This window comes from Lissotriton helveticus, chromosome 12, assembly GCF_964261635.1.
Source record: "Lissotriton helveticus chromosome 12, aLisHel1.1, whole genome shotgun sequence".
Classification (NCBI taxonomy): domain Eukaryota; kingdom Metazoa; phylum Chordata; class Amphibia; order Caudata; family Salamandridae; genus Lissotriton; species Lissotriton helveticus.
The window spans coordinates 755,033,438-755,057,554 of record NC_136073.1 but is presented as its reverse complement, the minus strand read 5'-3'; the positions used below and the strand labels follow the sequence as shown (position 1 = coordinate 755,057,554).

At 45.5% G+C, this 24,117-nt stretch overlaps 1 protein-coding gene across 1 annotated transcript in view; it reads left to right on the top strand.

Moving 5' to 3' along the window:
• Positions 1–2,179: 2,179 nt before the first annotated feature.
• Positions 2,180–24,117, top strand: part of RAB25 (RAB25, member RAS oncogene family) — a 60,002-nt gene continuing 38,064 nt past the window's right edge. Inside the window, exon 1 of the mRNA XM_078670199.1 lies at positions 2,180–2,876. Within this exon, the coding sequence (XP_078526325.1) occupies positions 2,837–2,876 (40 nt within the window). The 5' untranslated portion in view covers positions 2,180–2,836. The remainder of the gene's footprint in view (positions 2,877–24,117) is intronic.

Here is a 24,117-nt window from a genome sequence, read left to right as displayed (position 1 = left end):
AGGCGATCAATCAAATACTGGGGGGCACCCGCATACAGACTGTTAGCATAGTCCAAATGTGTAGTGATAAGTGCCTGGACCACCGTTTTACGGAAAGATTGAGGAAGATACGGAAATATCTTCCTGATCATGCGCAATTTCGCAAAGCAAGCCCCCGCAACCTTGTTGACTTGGGACTTACCAGACAAGGTGTTATCAAATGTAAAGCCTAGGTTGCGGGCAGCCTGAACTGGCTTAGGGGGGGGGGATCCAAAACTGTGGGCCACCAAAGGCCGGCCAGGGGAGGAGATTTCTGACCGAAGAAAAGAACCTCAGTTTTTTCGGCATTGAGCGCCAGGTGGTTAGCAGACATCCACGTGCAGATATTGCCAAGGCAGTTTCTAAAGTTGGAGAAATGGGAGTCAGAGTGGCCTCTGACATTCTAACTACTATCTGTTAACGTTTTAGAAAACAACCCTCATCCTAAAAACCACACTGGTGCATTCATCCCGGGGTTTCTGAGCATGCACATTCGGTCCTTGTTGAGAATACAGCTCAATTAACACATGGCAAAACTAAATGATGTAAATGAAAGCAGAGACTGGCCTACTTGCCCGGGTGCTGAAGTGGTCTAGGCTGATGGGCACATGTGCAAGAGAAAATGATGCCCTCATAGTGAAAGGAGTCAGTGGATGACGTGTGCTGACGCAATGGTGGTAGGAAGCACAATTTGAATGACACTTGAGCCGTCCAATAGATGAAGAGGGCTGACCAAAAGAACCTGTAAATAAATCTGTCTATTTCTAATTGTTTTTATTTATTTATTTATTTATAAAGTTTTATATAGCGCGAACTTGATCCCAAAGGATATCAGAGCGCTTTACAATTTGAGGCAAAGGTAACAAATCAGAACATTAGTCTAACATGGGGAATCTAACATACACCTGGGTGAACGAAGAATGTGCTAGACGAATAAGTATGCCTTTAATTGCAACCAGAACGGTCTCTGATCACTCGTGCATCAGTCTTCATCTGAGTGGGCGGCACAACTGAAAGCCCTGCTATTTAAAAAGCATCACTAGTAAACAGACACTTTATTAATTTTTAGGTCCCGTCTAGGCAACGCTTGCGCTGTCTCTTCGAGACAAGCTGTATTCAGGTATGGACTTGAAGCTCTGCCCACTTCCCGCCCATCTTTTGGCTTCTGTCACTGTCCTTTGTAAACTGCGTCTTTTCATTGGTCAATAGGCTTAGTAGTCCCTCCTTACTATCTCCTTGTTTCATCTTGTAACCTCCCACAAGGACACCCCCTGTATTAAGTACATGATGCTGGCGAGCCAGTTAAAGTGTCTCTAGACAAAGCTAAAAAATAAACTAGCATTGGCTAAGCCAGTTGGTCATGCTTTGGCTTAGCCAATGCTTTTTTCTTTTTTGCCATTTTTTTTTAAACATTGTTGTGGGAGCTGGTAGGCCTTACTAAATATTTAACAAACACTGGAAGGCAAATGTATTCCTTTGATCTCAAAAGGCAAACATCCCCCAAGCAGGCCCTGGAACCGAAGAGGACTACTTTGTATGCGGATGTGCCCTTTGTGAAAGGACTGAATTCTGTCACACTGAAGCTAGCCAGGGATTGAAAAGTTGGCTTACACATTGCCAAGGATGCATGGGTGCTGACTGTGAGCCCCTATAGGTATATTATATACTAAAATCAAAAAGTCTTGGCTAACGCCAGACCTAAAAAGGAAATGCCTCATTGTAGTATTAGCATTTGCAAACATGCCCTTGAAACAACCCCTGCCAATAAAAACACTCCGCCTACTTCTGAGACAATGAAGTCATTGTGGGCACGCAGTTTCCTAGTCTTGCAGCCTCTTTGTCGCACACTTTTTGCATTGCAAACGTATCCCTCTTAACTTTCCTTTTTCACCGCTTCCTCTGGCAGGGTGATATTGCATTTTCACTAGCTGCCTATGGGGCACCGCACTCTTACGCCTATATTGGAATTATTTTGGAGATGTGCCAACTTGGGAACTATTGGGAGCCAGCCTCGAACCCCTGGCTAGTAGGCTCAACAGCGTGTGATTCTGGGCAAATCATTTAACCCTTCACGTGCCTAAAAATGTATATATGACGTCTAGGTCTCAGGTTTAATGCCCTTGGGTCACGTTTGCGCTATGTAAAAAGGAAGAAAAAAAACACAACCAGTGTCTGGTCTCACCCAGCTCTGGTGACCCACCTGGCCTCTCCAGGAACCGCACCTGCCTCATTTGAACGCGTGCGCGAGAGACACGGCGCGCGCCCCTCCCTGCCGTGACCCCCATTAATAATACAACGAACTGACCCACTGGTCTGTCCATGAACCTACCTCACCTGCCTCATTTGTAAGCGCGCGTGAGAGAGACGGCGCGCGCGCCCCTCCCTGCCGAGGCCCCATCAATAATGCAATGGCCGACGCAGGGCTGGGCGTGAGCCCGGTGCCCGGGCAATTATCCGGAACAAGAGTCGCGGGCTCCACTCTACCTGCTCGACCTGTCAAGTGACACTTAACCAAACAGAGAGCGCGGCGGTGGGCGGGGGAGCGCCGAGGTACACCCCTACTGAGTCACGGCTGCACCCTCGGCTCTACCTGTGCGCTTGCACCTGCCCGAGAGAGAGAGACCCCGCCAGGAGCCGGCGCCCAGCACCGCCACCCCCGCTAGAGACTCTGTGCTGCGCCATTTCTCGAGTTCACTCGCTGCCAAGGAAGGCGCTCGCCGGCCACCGTCCTTTCTTTCTCCCAGGCTTGGGACCAGAAACAAGCTTTTCTCCTAAAAGTTGTAGTGTGAAAAGCGGACGAGGCAGTGCCAGGTGGGCGATGGGCACCGAGGAAGAGGACTACAACTTTGTGTTTAAAGGTAAGTTACCTCCCCTCCCCCCTTTCGGTCTCTTTTGGTTAATTGTTAGGCAAGAGACTTTGAATCATTGCCAGTTGTTTGTGTTGCTGCAGTACAGGAGCCCGGGCTTGCTGTGCAGTGGGCAAGATGTCGCCACCTGCCTAAATCAGGCTAAAATGGCTGAAAAAAATACTTCTTAAAGAAAAAGAAGCTTAGGTTTAACATGCACCCCCTCTTGCATCTGAAATTAAATGCAAATGCTCTCTTCCCTCCCAGAGCAAACAAGGCCGCAGATTGCTTCTTCTGTACACACCTTGTTTGACTTGGTGAGTGGTGGGGCAGACCACAAGTGTGTTTAAACAACCAAGGAACACAAGGTTGTACAATGCAAAGGCCTGGAAGGCTCTTTAATGTGCACCTCAATCGTTGTTCACTAAAAAACACCTAGTGCCGAGTCTGTAGTTATTGGTCCAGTAGGGGCAGTGGCACCGTGGCTGATAGGTGTGAAGATCCCACTGCGCCATAATGATAGATTGCAGTCTCTTTTTCATCCCTGATTTCTCCCTTTGTCACTATTTCCCTGCTTTCTCGTCCTCATTTCTCTCAATTCAACCTGGCTCTTGCTTGCTCTGGGTCAGTCTGATGATGATGAAGAAAAAGCACAGTTCCCATAAATTAGTGTCCTGCACAAATTAAGCAGCGGCCACTAATTCATGTGTAATGTTCTACCAAATTGTAATGACCTTTTCTTTGACAGGCGCTTGTGCTGCACCAATTCTGTTTATGGGTTAGTCCATGCAAGGACATTTTTATTTTCATGTGTTTTTTTTTTCTTGCGTTGATTTTTTTATTCTTCAGTTAGCTTAATATTTTTAGATTTGTTGGTTGGTTTGATCTTGTCCTCAATTGGAGACAATTTGAACTTGTGTTGCAACTCTTAACACACAGGTTAACCTGCCAAAAATAGAATCAAATATTATTGGGGCAAGCATATGATGCAGAGTTCAGAGGTTATATAAAGTAGTTAGAGTTTGTTAACTGTTGATAAAAATTTTAAAGAAGCCTCCGCTATCTAGGTTTCATCTACACTTTCCTGGGGAATGTTGCACTGTAGCCATGATGGCTAGGATTCACAGGCAAACTACATTACCTACATATCTTAAGAAGCGTTCACTTTGTTGGATTCCATGGCAACAATATCCTTCCAGGCTTCTTGAAACACCTTCACCGTCTAGGATTCTGGCAAGGCTTTTATTATCATTGCTTCTTGAAACACTTTTACTATCTAAATTTCAGGAACTATCTTCACTAGCTAGGATTCTGGAAATGGCTTCACTATCTAGGCTTCTTGGATCATCTTCACTATCTAGCAGTCTTGAAAAACACTCACTTTCTAGGTTTCTTGAAACATCCTCACTATCAGATTTCATGAAACACCTTCACTATCTAGATTTCTTAAAACCTCTTCACTATCTAGGAATCTTGAAACATATTCACTATCTAGATTTCTTGAAACATCTTCGCTAGCTAGGATTCTGTAAATGGCTTCACTATCTAGGCTTCTTGAAACATCATCAGTATCTAGAATTCTTGAAACTTCTTCACAATCTAAGCTTCGTGAACCATCCTCACTATCTAGATTTCTTGAAACATCTTCATTGTCTAGGAGTCTTGAAGCATCTTTACTATCTAGGCTTCTTGACGCATCTTCACAATCTACGCTTCTTGAAACATCTGTACAATCTAAGCTTCTTGAAACATCTGTACAATGTAAGCTTCTTGAAACATTTTAACAATCTAATCCTCTTGAAACATCTTCACAATATAGGATTCTTGAAACATATCCACTATATAGATTTCTTGAAACATTTTCACTATCTACATTTCTTGAAAAACCTTCACTTTCTAGGCTTCTTGAAACATCCTCACTATTTATGATTCTGGAAACATCTTCACTATCTAGGAATCTGGAAACAACTTCACTATCTAGGAATCTGGAAACAACTTCACTATCTAGGAATCTGGAAACAACTTTACTATCTAGGAATCTGGAAACGTCTTCACTAGCTAGAATTCTGGAAACATGTCACTATTTAGGATTCTGAAAACATTTCACTATCTAGGCTTCTTCAAACGTCTTCAGTCTCTAGGATTCTTGAAACTTCTTTACAATCTAAGCTGTATGAAACATCCTCACTATCTAGATTTCTTGAAACATCTTCACTGTCTAGGAGTCTTGAAACATCTTTACAATCTAGGCTTCGTGAACCATCCTCACTATCTAGGCTTCTTGAAACATTCTCACTATCTAGATTTTGTGAAACGTCTTCACTATCTAGGATTCTTGAAACATTCACTATCTAACTAACTAGATTTCATGAAATGTTTTCATTATCTAGGCTTCTTGAAACACACTCGCTATCCACATTTCTTGAAACATCTTTACTATCTAGGCCTTGTGAAGCGTCCACACTAGAGATGCTTCTTGAAAGGCCTTCACTACATATGGTAATTGAAATCTCTTCCTTATCTAGGCTTCTTAAATGGCCTTCAGTAGCTACTCTTTTGGAGAGGCCCCTACTATAGTGCTTTGGTTGCAGCCTTTGTTATCGCGGTTTTCTCAGCACCTTTCACTATTAGGTGTTCTGATTGATATTTACTAACTAGGTTTCTTCGACTGTCTTTATTATTTCGGCATCATGGGAGGCCTTTACTGTCTAAAGACTTTGTTATGATTGAAGATGGCACTGTGGGGAAAAAAATTGTGCAGAGAAAGTCTTAGGTTTCAATGATGCATTTCATGTATGCTTTCAGTTACACCAAAAGGCTTGACTGTTGGTGAGGTACGACCTGTACAATCTGACGCTTACTCAAGCATGCGGCCTGATCTATTATGAAGGTATCTGGGGATAACACTCCTATGAAAATAATATAACAGCGGAATAAGTGCGAGCTATAACAATAGTTGGCAGATCTTCACAAATATAACGGATTGCCACATAGGATCAAGAAGGTGGAGAAAATCATAAGAATTGAAAAAATAAACGCAGGATCCCCACCCAGGAATAGAAACTATATAGCTGGCGTTTGGAGCCTAAGTGAGGCCCGCCTACCACAAGCGGAGGACATTGAATCATCAGGTCCACCCAAGGGAAAAACTCAGGAACTTTTTCAAGGGAGACTGCACAATATATTTTGTCCAGTTCCAGTTTAACGTCTTTATTTCGAAGTTTTCCTTCATAAAAGACAAGCATATAAAATACATACACAAAACACATATCTAATATATACAAATTTATACATACAGTTAGAATTTTCAAGAGTCTTGTTTAAAAACAAATAAATGACAGTAAAAGACGTTTAAGTACACGTTAATACAATTAATAAAAGTCAATTCAAGAATGCTACCCAGGAAATATATGTTGGTAAAATTGTCACTCAGCTACTGGCTCTTCGTGCAAGTTATCAGAATACTAGTTTGAAGAGTAAACTTCATTACTCAAGCATTACAGTGTTTATACTGTAGATCTTCGAGGGGAGCAGTATGAGGTACATGGATAAAAATCATACAAATCCCAAATGGAGATGGGGCCGTCACCTTTGTGGGGCTGGCAGGATCGTAAATAGGGGACAGTGTTCCTATTCCTAAATTTAACAAGGATTAGGTCCCCGGGAATGTCCTTAGGTAGAGAGCCTAACCAGCCCACCCTTCTGGCACTCAGTATACCTCCATCCTTATTGGGTGGCAGTGGTCTATTTTTATCTAGCCAGAAGGTGACCTTGTGTAATAGGTCCTGGTATCTCTCGGGTTTCCTGCGTGAGGGAGCTGGTACTCCAGAGAGAACTAGCACAAAGGGGGCGGCTTCCGGGGGCAGGTCTATATGTGCTGCTCTGTTTGGCTCTGCTCTAGCGGCTGGGTAGTTTGTTAATAAGGGTTTGGGGACAATTTTAGTGACCAGTGGAGGTTGGCACTTAGGGGGCTGTTTAGTAGTCCGGACATTTATTTTTGAGTTGTTCAAGGGATTACGGCCAGTTCTAGTATCAATTAGGGGTAGCATGCTGGGAAGTTGTCTATCAACGGAAGCAGATTTTGTTATGTCCGTCAGCATAGGGCCTGCAGGTACAGTAGGTGAAGTGGTACAATTGGGTATTGCCATATTTATAACAGATGAAGAGTTAGTCTTAATAGCCATCTCTATACTTGTCAGCCTATCCCCTAAAGAAGTAATTCGTTCTAGCAGGGGTGCCATTACAGATTTTAACAATTGTTCAAGCTGAGGCATTAATTGCAATAGAGGATCATCCAAGCGTTCAGCGACCCCCCTGGGTATGATGGAGTTTGTGGCAGGCGTTGGGGGATCGATACAGAGTTTTTGATTTTTAGGTTGGAGCTCGCAATCATTTGTCCCGTCATGTTTCCTTTTCATACTTTGGGCCGGCAACACCACAGTGGCCTGAATGTTATCCTCATTGGGTGGTAGGGGAGGTTCACAAGTTCTATCAGAGGGAGCGTTAGTAGTAAGGCCTTTTACGGGGGGGATGTTATTGGGATGAACTTAGTCCCACACAGAGCATTTAATTCCTCCCAGTAGGACAAGATTGGCAAGCTAGCTGGGGTGTGTGACGGGGATAACAATTGGGAACGGTCATCAATATCAATTTCGCAGGTATTGGTGGGTGATGCATAACTCTGAAAAAGATGTTCCATTCTCTGGTAGTGCTATGGGAGTTTGGTATGCCCCCTTATATGACACTGAAAAAGAAAAATAAATAAAAACCAGGAATGTCCGCGAATAGTCATGTACATGGTATCTATAACTGTACCCTCTATTGCTATGGGGCCAGGAAACGTGGCCCGTCCCGTCCTCCTCGTGCCTCTGAGTGCCACAGAGGGCCCGCCCTTTGCCCGGGCTTAGCCCGGCGCTCCCGCGCGCTCCAGCGACGCGGGACTGTTGGGGGACTTTGTAGCGCCTCCTGGCGCGGAAGTGGTATCCCGCGGCTTCCTGCCGCAAATCAGGCTAGGGATTGTAGTCTCCCCCGCACGGCTGCCGCAGCGCGATGTCAGGGGCTGCGGCGGCGGGGGGAGACAGCTGGCAGGGTCCCGCTACAGTGGAGGGTAAGTGCTCCGAGCCACACAGGGCTTCACAGGTCCGTGGCTAGTGGCCGCCCGCTCCCCTGGGACTGCTGGGGGACTTTGTAGCGCCTCCTGGCGCGGAAGTGGTATCCCGCGGCTTCCTGCCGCAAATCAGGCTGGGGATTGTATTTTGTCTTGAAGAAGGTGGTCGTAATAAGAATAGTACCACCGAAACGCGTCGACGCATTTGTTTACAGTATTTGGTTGTATCCAAGGAATGTGTGGGGGTCTAATAGAATATAGAGGGCTGTAGACTCCAACATACATGAGTAGATACATTCCATAGGAAACAACTTTACTATTGATGTGATTATTTGTTTACACTGAAGTTTTGCTGTCTCTCACAGTTTTTATAATGATGTATTGTTTTTAATGTAATTCTTCATGTACTTGAAGTGTTTTTATATGAAAACTTTGATATAGAAATTGAACTTAAAATAAAATAACCTTTTTATGTATTTCTTTGCCATTCTCATCATATATGTGTTGATTGACTAGTAGGGTCTGGGGGTCCTGGATTGTGCCTGGATGAGTATGAAAGTATGAGATAAGGAAATAGTGATTTTTGTACAACTAACAATTTACCCAAGAGAGTTGTCTTATTTATTTGCTTTCAGTTACATTCAGTAGGGGCTGCTACCGGGCAGGGGGGGGGGGTGGAGCAGGGGAGGAGGGGGTTAACTAACAAACAAAAAAAAAGGACCTTAGAACGTCCAGCTGCAGCCTCTCCTGCGTGCTCTTCCTTCCTGCAATCCGGACGGCAGCGGGAAGCACCCGACACACAGGCTCCTCTGAGCAATCACAACATTGCATGGCAGCATTGTGATTTGTCTGAGCCCCATGGATCGGTGCTCAGACCGTAACAGGGAGCCTGAGCATGTTCCTAACAGGCTGTGTAATGCAGCCTGGTTGGAACATGCAAAGTGCGCATGAACTGGTTGGTCGGCCCAAGAGGGCCGGCCAAAGAGTTCATACGCACTTTGGGAATGCACACCACCCCACCCCTGCTCTGGCCAGCCCTGCCCCACACTGCACACAGGCTGCATGCAATAGGAACAATAAAATGACAATAACTATACGTTATTTTTATTTTAGTTACCTTTTTATGCAGTGGGGCAATGCACCTCCGCCTTAGCGCCGGAGCTGTCACTGGTTACAGTGATGTATCTAACCGAATGCTGGTATGTTATTTGTTCATATGTTAATTCCTGGATGAAAATTTGTCCTTGGAACATTACAGTAGATCAGAAACAATGGTATTGTTCCCCATCTACCTGAACAATCAAGTTCTTTTCTTGAGCCTATTTCATTTAAGGACAACTCTCCCGTAACCCAATTACTAGGAGTTTTCCCACTTCATGCAGTTCGTAATCGTGACCTGGGCCAACATTATGCTATCACTTACTGCAGCAGAGGCGATGTTTCCAAGGCTGTGTTGTTTTCTATTTTTTTCACTGTTTTATTGATCCTGTGCAGCAGGCAATTGTAAATGTATTCATATGAAGCTTGCGATGAGGCATTGAGTTGCTTTTTCAGCCAGTAGCCCGCTACTCCGGAATCCAAGATTAGTAGTTGACTACTTTTTTTTTCTTTTTCTTGTGCATTAGTTGTGTTAGGTTTGTGCTCTTGATTTCATGTGTGTTTAGTAGAGTTTGGAGTAGGGATATAATATAGGATAGTTGTTCCCTCTAAATGTTGTCTAGAAGACAAAGGCTTGTTCTGTAATGTAGGGCTTCCTACTTGCACCAAACACAAAGCCCATTGTGTTATGATCAAGTAGTCAACCGTCAGTCGCCCATTCTTGCCTGTTATTCAGTTCCCTACTGTGGTTCAGTAGATATTTTGTGATCTCCCCTGGACCTGTGAGGTCCAAGGCTAGTTCAAAGACCATGGTGGTCCCAGTTACTTGGTAGTTGAACCAAACTCCTGCACATTCTTCACTGAGGGTTACTGGCGAGTGAGGACTCCTCAGTGAGAGTCAGTGACTGGTTTATGTGTTGCCAACATAGCACTAACCTCATTCTCTGGCTGTGAATAGACTGAAAATGTAATCACAGGATTAATCTAGAGCTGAAAAGATTGCAAGCCGCGCCTTAAAGAGAACATTTCACAGCCTTTCCTTGCATCCAGTTTTACTCTCTTGCACATAAAATGTGGATGGAGGGAGGTTCCTCTACCTTAGACAGAGAAGCAAAAAAAACGAAAGCACTCCATTTACTTTTCCTTATGCCTTCTAAATGAGAAAAATGTTTTTTGTTAGATTTTAGAACCATTGGCTCCCGACTAACCTGATCAAAACGCATTGCTCTCTTCTTGGTTAAGCAGAGCATGATGACGTAGATAGTCCCCAGTAGGCAGTGGGGAAAACCTAGGGATTATAAGGTAGGAGGGATGTGATGTTTTATATGGAGGTGCACCAGGAAATGAAGCTTAAGTTCTGCACGCAGTGCAGATGGCTGTTGTAAGACTCTGAATGTGAAATCTATTCTTGGAGCGAAGCCAGGGCGGAAGACAGATCTGTATAGGTAAAAGCTGCATTTTTTTGCATAGTCGGCTCAAAGGTCCATGGAAGCTTGTTTTGTTGGTTAACTTCAACAGCTCAACGTGCTATTCTGATGTTTTCCCAGTGACTGCATGCTTGGGGCTACTTTTGTAGCTGGACGGCTGCCCTCACTCCGCCATGGGATCCTCCATGGCCCACTTCTAGTTTCTTCCTCCTGCACTATCGGGCTAATTTGAGATTTTTCCTGCAGCCAGTTTTGATTTTCAATACAGCACAGCTCTTCCAGGGCTAATTTCAGTATCTGAAAGTACCATGAGACTTTCACGAGCTAGGCTTTCAATGCTAATTTTACTCGATACAAGTTTTTCTGGATACAGATTTTCCCTGGAAATAATTTCCTAGTTCCTTCTCCAACACAGACTTCCCAATTTTGGTTTCTAGGTTGACAGTCGTTATGATTGCCTCCTTCCCAGTCTGCCGTATTAACGGGCTACATTAGCCATTGCTTGTGAGTGGCCATGTCTCTGTACCATACTGATGTCCACCATTCTTAACTCTTCTGAAAGCTGAAATCTGTCTTTCCCACATCACCACACTCCAAATTTCTATTCCTCTTATCTCTTTTAACCTTACATCCTGTCTCCCTCCTACACAGTCAAGTTAGAATCCTCTTTGATTCTTGAAGGTAACTGCCCAGTCCCAGCTGCTCAGCATTTAAAAACTCCTTTCAAAACTACAAAAATCTTCATATCTTGTAGAGTGTAGGAAGAGAACAAAGTCTGTCATTGTGACATAATTATGAGACCGATACAGTGATGACTAAACTAGATTACGGTAACAGTTTACACACAGGACATCAATTTGGCAACCCAAGTGCTTTTTCACACTTCCTCAACCCCAGCCCTCCATCTCACAGCCTGCTGACTCTCGGTCAGCAGCCGCGCCCTTTCTTAATTTAATATTCCTGTCTACAAAGCAGTAGTTGACCCCTCCTCTTACCCTGGTAAAACCTCATCCTTCCACACTCCAGACAGGTTGCAATTGCAGGGATTTTTAGTTGTTTTGGAAATAATTTCTCAGAAATGATCAGCTACTATCTGAAGTTCACACAGTTGACTGCAAAATGTTTGATGTTGGGTATTTGTGACAGTCGATGGAATATGTTTCGACAGGAGTAGTTTTCTTCGCTATAGTGGCAGATTAAACCCCGATTGATCATAATTTTGCCATTTTATCCTGAATATGACAGTTTTAGCAATATTGTCCTTGTAATAAGAGCAAAATTATGAAGTTGATTGCTGTGGATCATGGTTTTCTCTGTCCAATGCTAGTAGCTGAATTTATTTTAAGAATGCTAAAGTTACCCATCATAATAAGGTTGTTAATTAAAGTGTGAAGATCAAATTATAGCAAAGTTGGTGCACATACAGGTCACTTAGTAGATGAAAGGAAGGACATTGGGCATCACATTTCAATTGGCTCCATCAATCTAAGCATGTCATCAAGGGATTGGATGAACTCCCTGTTACATCGACCTTCAGAAGGACAAGTCCATTCTAGACGAAAGTGACACATCTGACATTGTGACTAAACAGGCTTGAAAGATTTCTTAGTGTAACCTGTTATGCTGTATGTCACCACTCCCAAAAATGCAATATCTGGCCCTTCTTTTATCCATCACTTTTCTACCAAGAAAATACAAATGTTGATATAAAGAAATGTATTGCCCTTAGAGTTCAGTGCTAGTGAGCTTACAGGCAAATGAAGTCTGACTTTGAAAGCAGCCCTAGACTGTGTGCGCCTAACCCAGATATAAACAGAAATAGAGCAAGCGGTACATCATTTTTTGTTTATATCCTCAACAGATTCAGGAATAATTAATGAGTGGAAATACAAATGTAGGAAATAGGAGAAAATTAACCTGCTTGAATTCTGAGTAGGTTTGAACTGTCATCTTAAGCACTTACAGATCCCTCTTTGGGCATGGGCTTGAACCTGTTAGAAATGTAAATACAATTTGAACCGGAGACTGAAAAACTATACAATGAATAGCCATTCCGTTGTAGAATATAGCCCAAATGGTTCGACGGTGTGAATTTTCAGAGTTGCTTCATGCTGTTATTTTTGAGAAAGTGGATGTATCCCAGACTGAAGGTGGACAAGGTACAAAATTGTCAAGAGAATTATTATCCAGTAACTTTCTTATAAGTTTACAGGTGGCGTTATAGATAGATATTTTTCCAAGATTTGCTTTAAATTATTTAATATTAGCTTTCTCGGATGGGAACCTCAGAGATATGCAGGAAAAGGCAGGATAATATTATTTATTGTGAAACAGAGGCATCTGATTTTATAGCGTCTGAGTCCACTCAAAGACCTGAGTCTCAGAGTGATAGGGATCTATTCATAAAAGCTTATTTCACAGTATGTGGTAAGTGTTTCTGTAAAGGTATACTGTATGTGTAGTGTACCAAACCTCAGCTTTGAACCTAGCTAATATTCAGATGTTACCAAAGTATTGTGCATTGACCAATAATAGAGGCGCTCAAAGCAAAATACTTTGCTTAGCTAACAGAAGTCAGGAGATAGGATTCTGTGTGTGCTGTCCACCACAGAGTTAGAGTGCAATTAAGTTGGTATCCTTAGCTTGTTTTGTGAGATCAGTGCTACTAGGTTAAACAGAATCTAGTATGGATGATTGGTGGCCACAGTTGAAACTTGGGTGTGCGGTGATGAAAGCAGAGCATGCTTTAAAAGCTAAAAGACAAAGTGATACGAAGGAATCTAGCATATCTCTTTGTCTTTTAGATATAAAATCAAATTTAAAAAACCGGTCACAATCCAATTAAAATTAACATTTTAACATTTTCTATTTTTGTATTTAATAATTATGTACTTGTTTGACGTATACTTTTTCTCCATTTTTGTGTATTGTTTTGATGTTTAAATTATAGGAATTCCTTAACCCAGCGTCCCTCTCTTCAAGTAGATATTCAGTCTTGGTCCATAGAAGTCAAAAGGATAAGAACTTTAGAACCTAATGTACCCCTATATGAGTTTAGCGTGCAGGAGGAGAACCATCACCTCAAATTGTCACAAATATGAGGCAGTTACAGATACCAGACAGAAAAACACTTTCTCAACTTGTCTAAAAAAAATTCTAAAAAGAATGTTTTCTCAAAAAGGTGATTGAAATTGTGTGTGCAATCTGTCTTGTTTAGGGGTGTCATGTTTTTTTTTTTAGCACTCTGAAGTCAATCATAGGATGATTTGTTGGATGAAAATGAAATGATCCTAAAGCAAAACTAAATACTTGGAGACAGAATAGCTGGCAGATACATTGTGTCATATCATCAGGGTAAATAATGAAAATGATATTTTGACAACTCACCTTCTATGATTTGCTATATTTTAGGGGTACTCCAAGTCGGACAACTTGCAGCTTTGCATGATTTAAAAAAAAAAATGCAAAGTGGGAAACTTGCAAAGTTCATTTTTTATTTACTTTTTTAAAATAGCCTTTGATGGTAGAAAGTTATCTGTTAGACAGAGGGGTGTTAGGTAATGGATTGTAGTAAATTCGATTTGTCTAAGAGGTTACCTGCTTGTTGTCTGTTTGATGGAATGACAGATAATTGGTAGGCTGATGAGTATCCCAGTGGCAAATTTAGTAATGCTACGAATGAGGCAAAAGCGGTGCTGACACAGTCATGTGTATGAGTAAGTCCTTTCAATACTCTAGCTTGCGTCAACCACAGTTGAGGGTCGTGGTTTTATTAGTACCATGGGTGCCACGTGACTATTTTACTGCAGTACATTTGCATACTTTCAACCTAGCGATTGATCAAAGTTTTGACCAATCGGACATGAGGGATACTGGTGGGTATATGACTGTGTAGAAGTTGAAACCTGATTGTTGTGCCTATAGCCATGGTGAGCAAATTATGTAACGTAGTGAGAGGTAAATGTAGGGACCCTTCTAGCAGGAGGGGTGGGGGTGCATCAAGTAACATTCAAAAAGTATTTGCGAAGGTTTAAGGGAGTCAGTACATAATACAGTCAACTCCACGCTGGAAACTTATTGCACTCTACTATATTAATAGAATACAAATAATGTAGGCATTTATTTATCTGTGTAAAATTCCATAATCAATTTATGGTTAGGTTGGTGCTTAATTTGAGCATTTGTTGGCCACCACCGCTCATTCCTTGGGATGGGACTTCTTTTTCATCATCTGGCTTGGAGCAAAAGGAGAAAGTAAGACGAAGATAGAAAAGCTATGACAAATGGAGGAAATGGATGAAAAATGAACTTGCAGTAGTACTGCCCCCTCGTCCTATCAGACTCAGTTAAGTCTCCAGGCATCACCCTTGACAAGAATTTATCAATGGAGGCCCACATCAAAAACTCTGCAAAAGGTGTTCTTTTCTCTCTAAAACACCTCAAGAAATTGAAACCTTTTCTTCCCCATGATGACCTCATGACAGTAGTTCAAACCCTAGTCCTCTCTAAAATCGACTATGGGAAATGCCATCCTAACAGGGACTCCAAAAGTTCACCTAGTCTCACTAAGGGCAGTGCTTAACATGTCCGCTCGACTCATATCTGGAGTAAAAAAAAATTGAACACATCACTCCAGCTCTCAACTCCCTCAACTGGCTTCCCATGGAAGGGAGGTGTATTTACAAGCTGGCCTGCATCACACACACAACCGTTCACTCTCCGGCCCCCAACTACCTGAACAACAAACTGGTAAGAGCAGGTAAATCCAGAACTCTGTGAAGCTCCAACTCACTCCTTCTTATCCCTCCGAAACTGAAAAAGAAAACCACCCAGTATCGATCGTTTTCTGGCAACACTCCCAGGGTGTGGAACGCTCTCCCTAGAATCCTCAGATGCAACCCCTCCTTCTCCTGCTTCAAAAGGGACCTGAAACTCCATCTCCTTAACAAATACTTTCCTGACCATCGTCAACTAACCTAGACTTAATTATCTGAGCTGACTCGTCTCTCGCTCGACATTCAAGGATAGTTGGTGACCGGACTGTGTTAGCTACCTTCGTTTGTTTTCTCTCCCTCCACTGCACTGTGTACCTATTTTTCATGTTGTACTTTTTTATCTCTGTTTTGCTTCCATACTGCCTTCCAACTATGTAATGCAATTTCCTTCTGTTTTTACAGTGTGTATGTGAAGCGCTCTGATACCTACGGGTCAACCTAGCGCTATATAAAAGTTTAAAAATAAAATACGATTCAGAGACGGGAAGTAAGGATGATGGAAGAAAACAGTCAAGAGGCTGAAACTATACCAGGCAGCCTTGGTGTGTGTAGGCTCGACATGTGCAGCGGCAGGCTCCTTGGAAACATCTGGTGCCTCTGCACGTATTTATTTATGCAAACTAGGCACTGTTAATAAAGTAGAGTAGATCAAAGAATTGGTAACTAATTAACTGGGTGCGGAGAAGGCTTTCAGTTTTCGGTATTCAGCTACAACCCTAATCGTCCTGTCTGTCCCTTTTTGGATGATACTGTAAATAAAATACATATGTGTACATAAGCAGTAGTCCTCCTGCTTAAAGAATGAGGTTAACAATGAGCCGTCTGACCTTTGAACAGTGGAGATGACCAGCAGGCCAGCCCAGTTTACAATGACCCCACCCAGAAGGTCCTAGTCAAAGACTAGACAATGGGATGATGTCCCCACGCCCCGCTCCCTGGGTTACTGGTTGTGAAGTTCAAGGATGGTGCTTGTATTGAAGTTACTCTATGGGACTGTATATGGAAAAAAAGAGGTATATTGCCTGATTCTTAAAGTTATTAGCATCCGTATGATTGGATATAGCATTTTTTCTTCACTCACAACACCTCATTTAACACTGTAAGCGGGTTTATTTAAACTAAAGATTTTTGAATGTGCAGATCTATCTTCGGTGCAGATATTTCAGGGTAGGATCTACCTGAAAATTGTATACCCTTTTCAAACATGCTTGTTTGAGTACTCAAACATTTTCCATTTTTGAAATTATCAGAGGTTTATTGTCAAAAGCAGAAGCAAATCCAGCTTGAAGGGATACAGGACAGCCTCCTCTACTATTGACTATATTTTGGTTTCTTCTTGCTTTTTAACTTCTCTAATTGAGTTTAAAACCGCCACGCATTCTCTGAGTGATCGTAATCTTCTTTTGGCACATTTCAACTGGAACGGTGCCTAGGATAGGACAGTAGCCCTGTATCTAGAACCAGTTATCCCTGTTGTCAAGTGTGCAGACTTAAGTGGGGCAAGGTGGTTCCGGAGGATTTCTTAAGGACCCTGTTTTCCACTCGTAGGTAGGATTTTAATACTTGCCTAGATGAAGTGGCCCCTGTTTCTAATATTTAGTAGGCATTTGACAACCTAGCTGGGAGTATAAAGACCGCCCTGGTCGTACCATCTGCTGGTCAACCTGCACCACCTTGTAGGTGGTTTGACAAGGATTGTAGTAGGGCCCACAGAGCCCTTATGTCTGCTCTAGACAGAACGCCCAGGGCTCGTCACGAGCACCGGAGCGCTGTGCGCGCCCCCTGTCCCCCGCCCCGAGCACCGCGGGGGAATTACCCCCGCGGCCAAGGGGTTAATGGAAGCCTGTGCCATGACAGATTCTGCTAAGTTTTGGCAGATTGTGAACCACCCCATCTTTGCCATGGATCAGGTCTGTACTCGGGCCTTGATCATTCCCCCACAGGGGACTATCACTTGGAAGAGAGCAGTGATCCTGCACCATGCGGGGGAGGGAGGAAGCCAGGCCTGAACTTTCATTGGATGGAGGTTAAGAAAGCCATCCAAACAATTCCTGAGGGGAAGGCCACGGGTCCACATGGCATTCTAGGGGATTTGTTTACGTCTGAGTTGGATCAATGGGCCCCCTTGCTCAAGCAGCACTTTAACGCGTCGCTAGAGGGAAGGTGCCTAGCAGCTGGAAAAGCTCCATCATAGTACCAGTTGCCAAGAAGGGGAGCAGGACAGATCCTGCTTTGCTATCGCCCTTTATCCCTGGTGGACAGTGAAGTTAAGGTCCTGGAGAGGGTTTTGTTGGACCGCTTGGCATCGCGATTCCGAGATTCAGTACGGGTTTAGGCACGGCTGGCGGACAGTGGATCAGACCCTTAACCTTAGGTTGCTGACAAGCGAGTATACTAGCGCAACAGGAAGGTCGATCCACTTGGCCTTCATGGACCTCAGTATAGCCTTCGATCGTGTCAACAGCGCTAAGTTGTGGGCTGTACTTGGGTCCATGGGTGTTGAGCCAGCCTTGCTTTCCTTCCTGCAAGCCCTCTGTGAGGGCCTTTCCGCCATGTTTAGATTTGGATCAGAGGGGGAGTACCTATCGTCTGTGGAATTGAAGAGAGGGGTGCCCCAGGGGTGTATTTTGGCCCCCTTTTCCTTCACTCTGTATATTAATAGTTTGGAGGCGGCCTCGTTGGAACAAGATCTAGACGTCCCATTAGTCGGTGTTCGCCGTTTTCCAGTTCTTTTAAATGCGGGCTATCCTGTCCTCATGTCTAGGGCTGCCAACGGGCTCCAACGACTGATAGAGCTGTATGTAGGTTATATTGAAGGACTAGATCTTTCCACAAACCATCTGTGATGGCACCTAGGAATACCAGCTCAAAAAGTCATGTTGAAGGGTCATTCTACATCTAGACTAACGCACTTTTCCTACCTGGAGATTCTTTTAGACTCCAGGTTTTCTTGGCAACCACTGATGACGATAAATTCACTGAAACTTAAATAGGCCACTGTGGGAGTTGCCGTTGTAGGTAGACACTTAGGCCAAACTAATGTAGAGCCAAAGTTAAAAGTCTACAAGGCTAAATGTGTGTCACTGGCCAGCTATGGCTGTGAGATTTGGGGTCATGTATCGTGTCCCTAGCTACAGGAGGTCGAAAACTCTTTCCTTAGGGGCCTCCTGCAAGTTCCTGCAAGCATCCCCCCAGAAATGTTGCATGAAGAAGTAGGCATTGGTTACATAACAGGCTGGATTGCTCTTCCCCCCTAAACTTCTTGCTGTCAGTCTGGTTGAAAGAAGACCTCACGCTTAATAGGCTCATAATGCACGATCGTATGGCATTGAAGGAGCAATGAGTATTTCTTGGTGAGTCTATATCAATCTTGCTTTTAAGTCTTTGGGTCGACCTAAGCTGTATTTCAGTCCTGAAGGAATAGTCAAAAGGGACACTCCATTGGTAAAACAGGCTTTTTTTGAAAGGACGGCTTCAGAACGGGAAGCCTTAGCCCTTAATAAGTTTCCTTCTGACAATTCATTATGATCAAGATAGTGCAGGGTACTGTACCCTATCTTCTGTGAGAAATGTCTTCACATCTGTGAGAAGTTGGCCTGATGTGCAGTGCTCACTATTCTAGTGATCACTATATATCAGTCCAAACAACCCTTATTGATGATTGGTTGTAAGTCAACCTTATAGACCAGCTATCCTAGTAGCATGGATACGAGCAGTCTAAGGCTAAGACTCTAGAGGGCGTGTTAAGCCAGCTGTTTTACCATCACATTACCCCTTGAACACCCAGTGAAAGGACACCACACAAGTTGTTATGAAAATAAACAGTGTATTTATTTATAACAAGACTACCCTGAACTCTTTATGAGTCAGGGAGCTAAGCACACAACAAAACTCTTATAAAAATACTTAAGTTAGCACGGTATACACAAATGCCCGAGGGGCACGAAAAACCATATACTCTGAAAGTGGATTGCGAAATTACTAGCAGGTAAGTACAGTACTAATAGGCTTTGGAATCGCTAGGACTTGACTATAGAATCGTTAGATTACTTCTAGGAGGCCCAGGGGACTCGGGTGCAGAGTGTGCACTCTCACGCGGGATGCGGGACAAAGTCTATGATAGCTAGCAAAGTTAAAGTTAGTGTTTACGGGCGAACCCGACCTGGTAGGAAGAAAACAACAGCGGATCCTGACCCTTGGATAGTGAGGGCTATGCTGGGGCACCGAAATGCCGAAGTTACCTAGCCCAGGGGCTGCAGCTGCATAGGTCTCAAAAGACGTTGGGAATCCTCGTAGACGAACCAGGAGCCTGGAAGAAGGATGCTGGCAGGCGACCAGTGAAGAGAGTTCGAGTTGATCCAAGCCTGGATCTTGAAGATGGATGACACCTGAAAGCAGAGGGGACCAAGTTCGTGACTACTAGCCAGTAGTCAGGTGGCACCAGGAGGGCACCGGATGGTAGTCACCTCGACTAGGTGAGTGGGCGACGCTGTGCTCTGCAGATCTCACGGACCAGGAGGCGTTGTCGGCGACCAGGATGGAGGGGCGAGCTGTCCCACGATGGATGAAGCTGTCGGCGTCGAAGAACCCAGGATTGGGCAACAAAGCCTTGGCTAATTCAAGCCCACGCGGTGGACTCAAAATGGCGTCTTGAGTGGACCAGGAGGGTCCGGGGTGCTCCTCTTCTGGAAGGGAGCAAGAGCCAGTCTGGAGCAACCAGACCAGCAGCAGTGATGTCGTCGGGCGTCGTTCAGAAGGCCACAAGCCAGCGGGCTAGTAGCCAAACAACGCGGTGAGCAGCAAAAAGCAGAAGGGCCCCACGCCGATCGTGGAGATGCTGGGGGGCTGCTCTTCGGTGCTGGAGCTGCTCAGGGTCGGGGCTTCTCGGACCCCAAAGCACTCGCCAGGAGATTACTCAGCGGGCTTGCTGTGAAGAAGACGTGCAGTCTTGGCAATAGTCGGTCCCTTGAGGTCTCGTCGCACTCACGGTTCTCAGCTTGGCTGTAGAGGTGAGTAGAGGTCGGAGGTGCCAGGGAAGCCGGGTCTTGTCGAGCTGGGCAGTCGGATTCCGGAGGAAGGACTTACAGCAGACCGCAGTGTTCTTTAGATGGTGCCTGCGGATGCAGGGTGACTACTCCTTAGCCACAAGGGAGAATCTTGAAGAAGAAATCTTGAAGTCCTTTCGCAGAAAGTTGTGTCTTGATTCCAAAGATGATCTAATTTGGAAGGGGGCCTGCTCCTACCTTTATCTGGGAAAAGGGGGCTGGCACGCGACTAAGTCCTGCCCTATGGGTGGGACCAGGAGGGGGGTGGTTACACCCCTCTCCTTTGGCGGGCTTTCCCCAGGCCAGGGGCTGGAGTGCCCCTGGAACTGGTTTCAGCCGGCCTATGCACAGTGAGCACCGGGGTGCCACTTGCAGTCACCTTCCTCTGAAGCCCTGCCTACCTAGAATACACAAAACCCTGTCTGGGACGGTGCTGGCACCGCCCCTGGCATGAAACCCTTTGTCTTTGCCTCCGGCTCTGGGAGGACTCCCAGCAGCAGGAGGGCAGACTTGTGTCTCGGTGGCAGCATCCATTTTGTGGAGCTAAGGCTCTGCTTGACTTTAACCGGGGTTATAGGTTACATACATGTCGTGTCCCTCTAGAAGGGTGGAATGCTAACCCCGTCGCCACCATTGGCCTCCGCAAGCTTGTTCTTTCTTTGAAATAAGAAATACCCATTCATGCTGACACTTAAGAGAAGCTGCTAGGAGGAGCACACACAAGAAGAAACAGGAGAGAGGGAGATGTGAGAGAGTTGTGGGCGGGGTCAGCAAAGAGTGCACAGGGAAAGCCAAGAGACTACTGTGGAGTGCACACAGGGTCTATGCTTGTGAAGTAGTACCCCAGGCAATTCGGTGCAAGCATTCGATTGGATATGAAGGGATGCACGCTAACAGCCAGTAGCATTGGGTGTGAAATGTCTACTCTCCTGGGCTGAGTCAAGTCATGATTGACAAAGTCTCAAGCTTCCAGGTCCAGACCAGCCTTAGAACCACACTTCGAGAAACCCTCGCCTACAGATCCCTGCGCTTCGTTCGCCACTACCATCACTGACCTCATTGCACCCCACGCCATCGCCTCCGTGGACTACGTACTCATCGGAGATGCAAACTTCCACCTCGACAACCCCAGCGACCCCCAACTTCACCACCCTCGCCAACATCGTACTGAAACAGCTCGTCACCACGCCTACCCACAAGGCAGGACACACCCTCGACCCCATTTTTGCAGGAGGAAACAATATCCACAGCAGCCACTGCATGCAACCCCCATGGACGGACCAACACTGCGTACACTTCCACATCGACAAACCCAAGCCGCCCAAACCTGCACCCTGCCCTCCGCGAAAACTGGAGCAAAGTCACTGAGAAGCAGCTCAACTCCACCCTCAACCGTGACACCACCCCGACCAACGCCAATCTCACAGCCAAGGAACTACACGAATGAATCTCCAACTGCGCAGACAAGCGCTCACCACTACTCAACCCCGACAGACAGCACCCCAGCAAGGCCACCTGGTTCACCACAACCTCCAAGAAACCAGGCGCACCTGCAGACGTCTCAAGAAGAACTGGAGAAACAGCAAAACGTCGGAAGACCGCAGCACCTTAAAGAATGCCATGACTGAATACCACCATCGAATCAGAACCACCAAAAGGACCTTCATTCAAAACAAAATCCTGGCCAACTCCAGCAACTCAAAGGAACTCTTCAGCACCATCCAGGGATTCACCAAGCCCCCCAGCGAAATCACGGACATCACCCCTTCCCAGGACCTCTGCAACAAGCTTGGATCTTACTTCCATTTGAAAATCAAGAGCCTCTATGACAATTTCAACAACCAGACACCTGACTCGAAACCACTCCCTTCTCCAGCAACACCAGCCAACCTACCATCTCCTCCTGGACCCCATTCACCACCAAAGACACCACTTCGACCATGAAAGGCATACATTCAGGGGCTCCCACAGACCCCTGCCCACTGCACATCTACCACAGATCCGCCACCACCATCGCCCCAGAACTAGGACGCACCATCAATGCCACCTTCAAGACCAGCATTTTTCCCTGACGACTGGAAATGCGCAGAAGTCAGACCCCTGCTCAAGAAGCCCTCCGCAGATCCCATGGACCTCAAGAACTACTGACCGATCTCCCTCCTCCCGTTCGCGGCAAAAGTCACTGAGAAGACCATCAACGCACAACTAACCAAATTAATTGAAGAAAACTCCATCCTTGACCCCTCCCAATCTGGATTCCGCAGCAACCACAACACCGTGAGCACCCTACTCACTGCCACAGATGACATCCGCACTCGCCTCGACCAAAAACACACCATGGCCCTGATTCTACTCGACCTCTCAACAGCGTTCATCACAGTTTTCCACCCCATGCTCACCACCAGACTCCAGGACGCAGGCATATAAAGAACCGCTATCAACTGGATCCGCTCGTTCCTCACCAGCAGAAACCAAAGAATCGGGCTGCCACCTTTCCTCTCCGAACCCACAGACATCAACTACAGAGTACACCAAGGATCATCGCTCAGTCCCACGCTCTTCAGCATATACATGGCCCCACTCGCTGCCATGGTCAGACAGCACAGACTCAGCATAGTATCCTACGCCAATGACACCCAGCTCCTCCTCTCCCTCACCAAGGACCCCACGCACCACTAGACTCAACTTACAGGAAGGAATGAGGACGTTACATTCTGGATGAGCAACAGCTACCTGAAGCTCAACTCTGAGAAGACAGAGGTCCTCATCCTCGTACCCTCCCCCCCTGCATGGGACAACACCTGGTGGACCACCACCCTTGGCAGCCCTCCATCCCCCACAGACCACGTATGAAACCTCTGCATCGAACTCAACTCCTCACTCTCCATGAACCGACAGGTCAACACTGTCCCCTCCAGCTGCTTCAACACCCTCCGCATCCTCTGAAAGACCTTCAAATGGATCCCCCCCCGACTCAAGAAAGAACATCACCCACACACTCATAACCAGCAGACTGGACTACGGAAACGCCCTCCACTCCGGGATCAACAAGTCTCTGCTCTGCAAGCTCCAGACCATACATAACACTACAACCAGACTCGTCCTCTGCATCCCTCGACACAAACACATCACACAGCACCTACGGAACCTTCACTGGCTCCCCATTGAGAAGGGAGTTACTTTCAAGTTACTAACCCACACCTACAAATGTCTCCACAACACCGGGCCCCAATTCCTCAACGAGAGAATGTCCTTCCACGTACCCAAGAGAACCCTCCGCTCCACCAACCTCGCCCTCGCCAAAACCCTGCGCATCCACAGAGTCAGAACAGGCGGAAGAACCTTCTCCTACATCGCGGCCAAGACCTGGAACAAGATCCCAATCGACATCAGACGCGCCCCCTCCCTGAACATATTCAAGAAGACACTCAAGACCTGGCACTTCGACTAAACGGGGCTGTTAACCTCCCCCCCCCCCCCCCCCCGCGCACCTTGAGACCCTCACGGGTGAGTAGAGCGCTTACAATTCCCCTGATTGATTAATTGATTGATTGATCAAGCCCACAGCTAGAATAGACTGGTCGAGTAAAGGCAATGCTGAAAGCGGCAGAGTCAAACCCCACTTTGTATATTTTAAGTAATAGGTCTATTTGACATCTGTGGTGTGTACATTTAGACCTAAAAAATGCTGCAAACTTGGAAATAAAGCGCAGAGATGGAGGTCTGCTGTCTCTCGCCGGCCTCCGTTCTTAGCCTCAGAATTAATTGCTGGGGGTCACAAAATGTATCTACCCACCATGA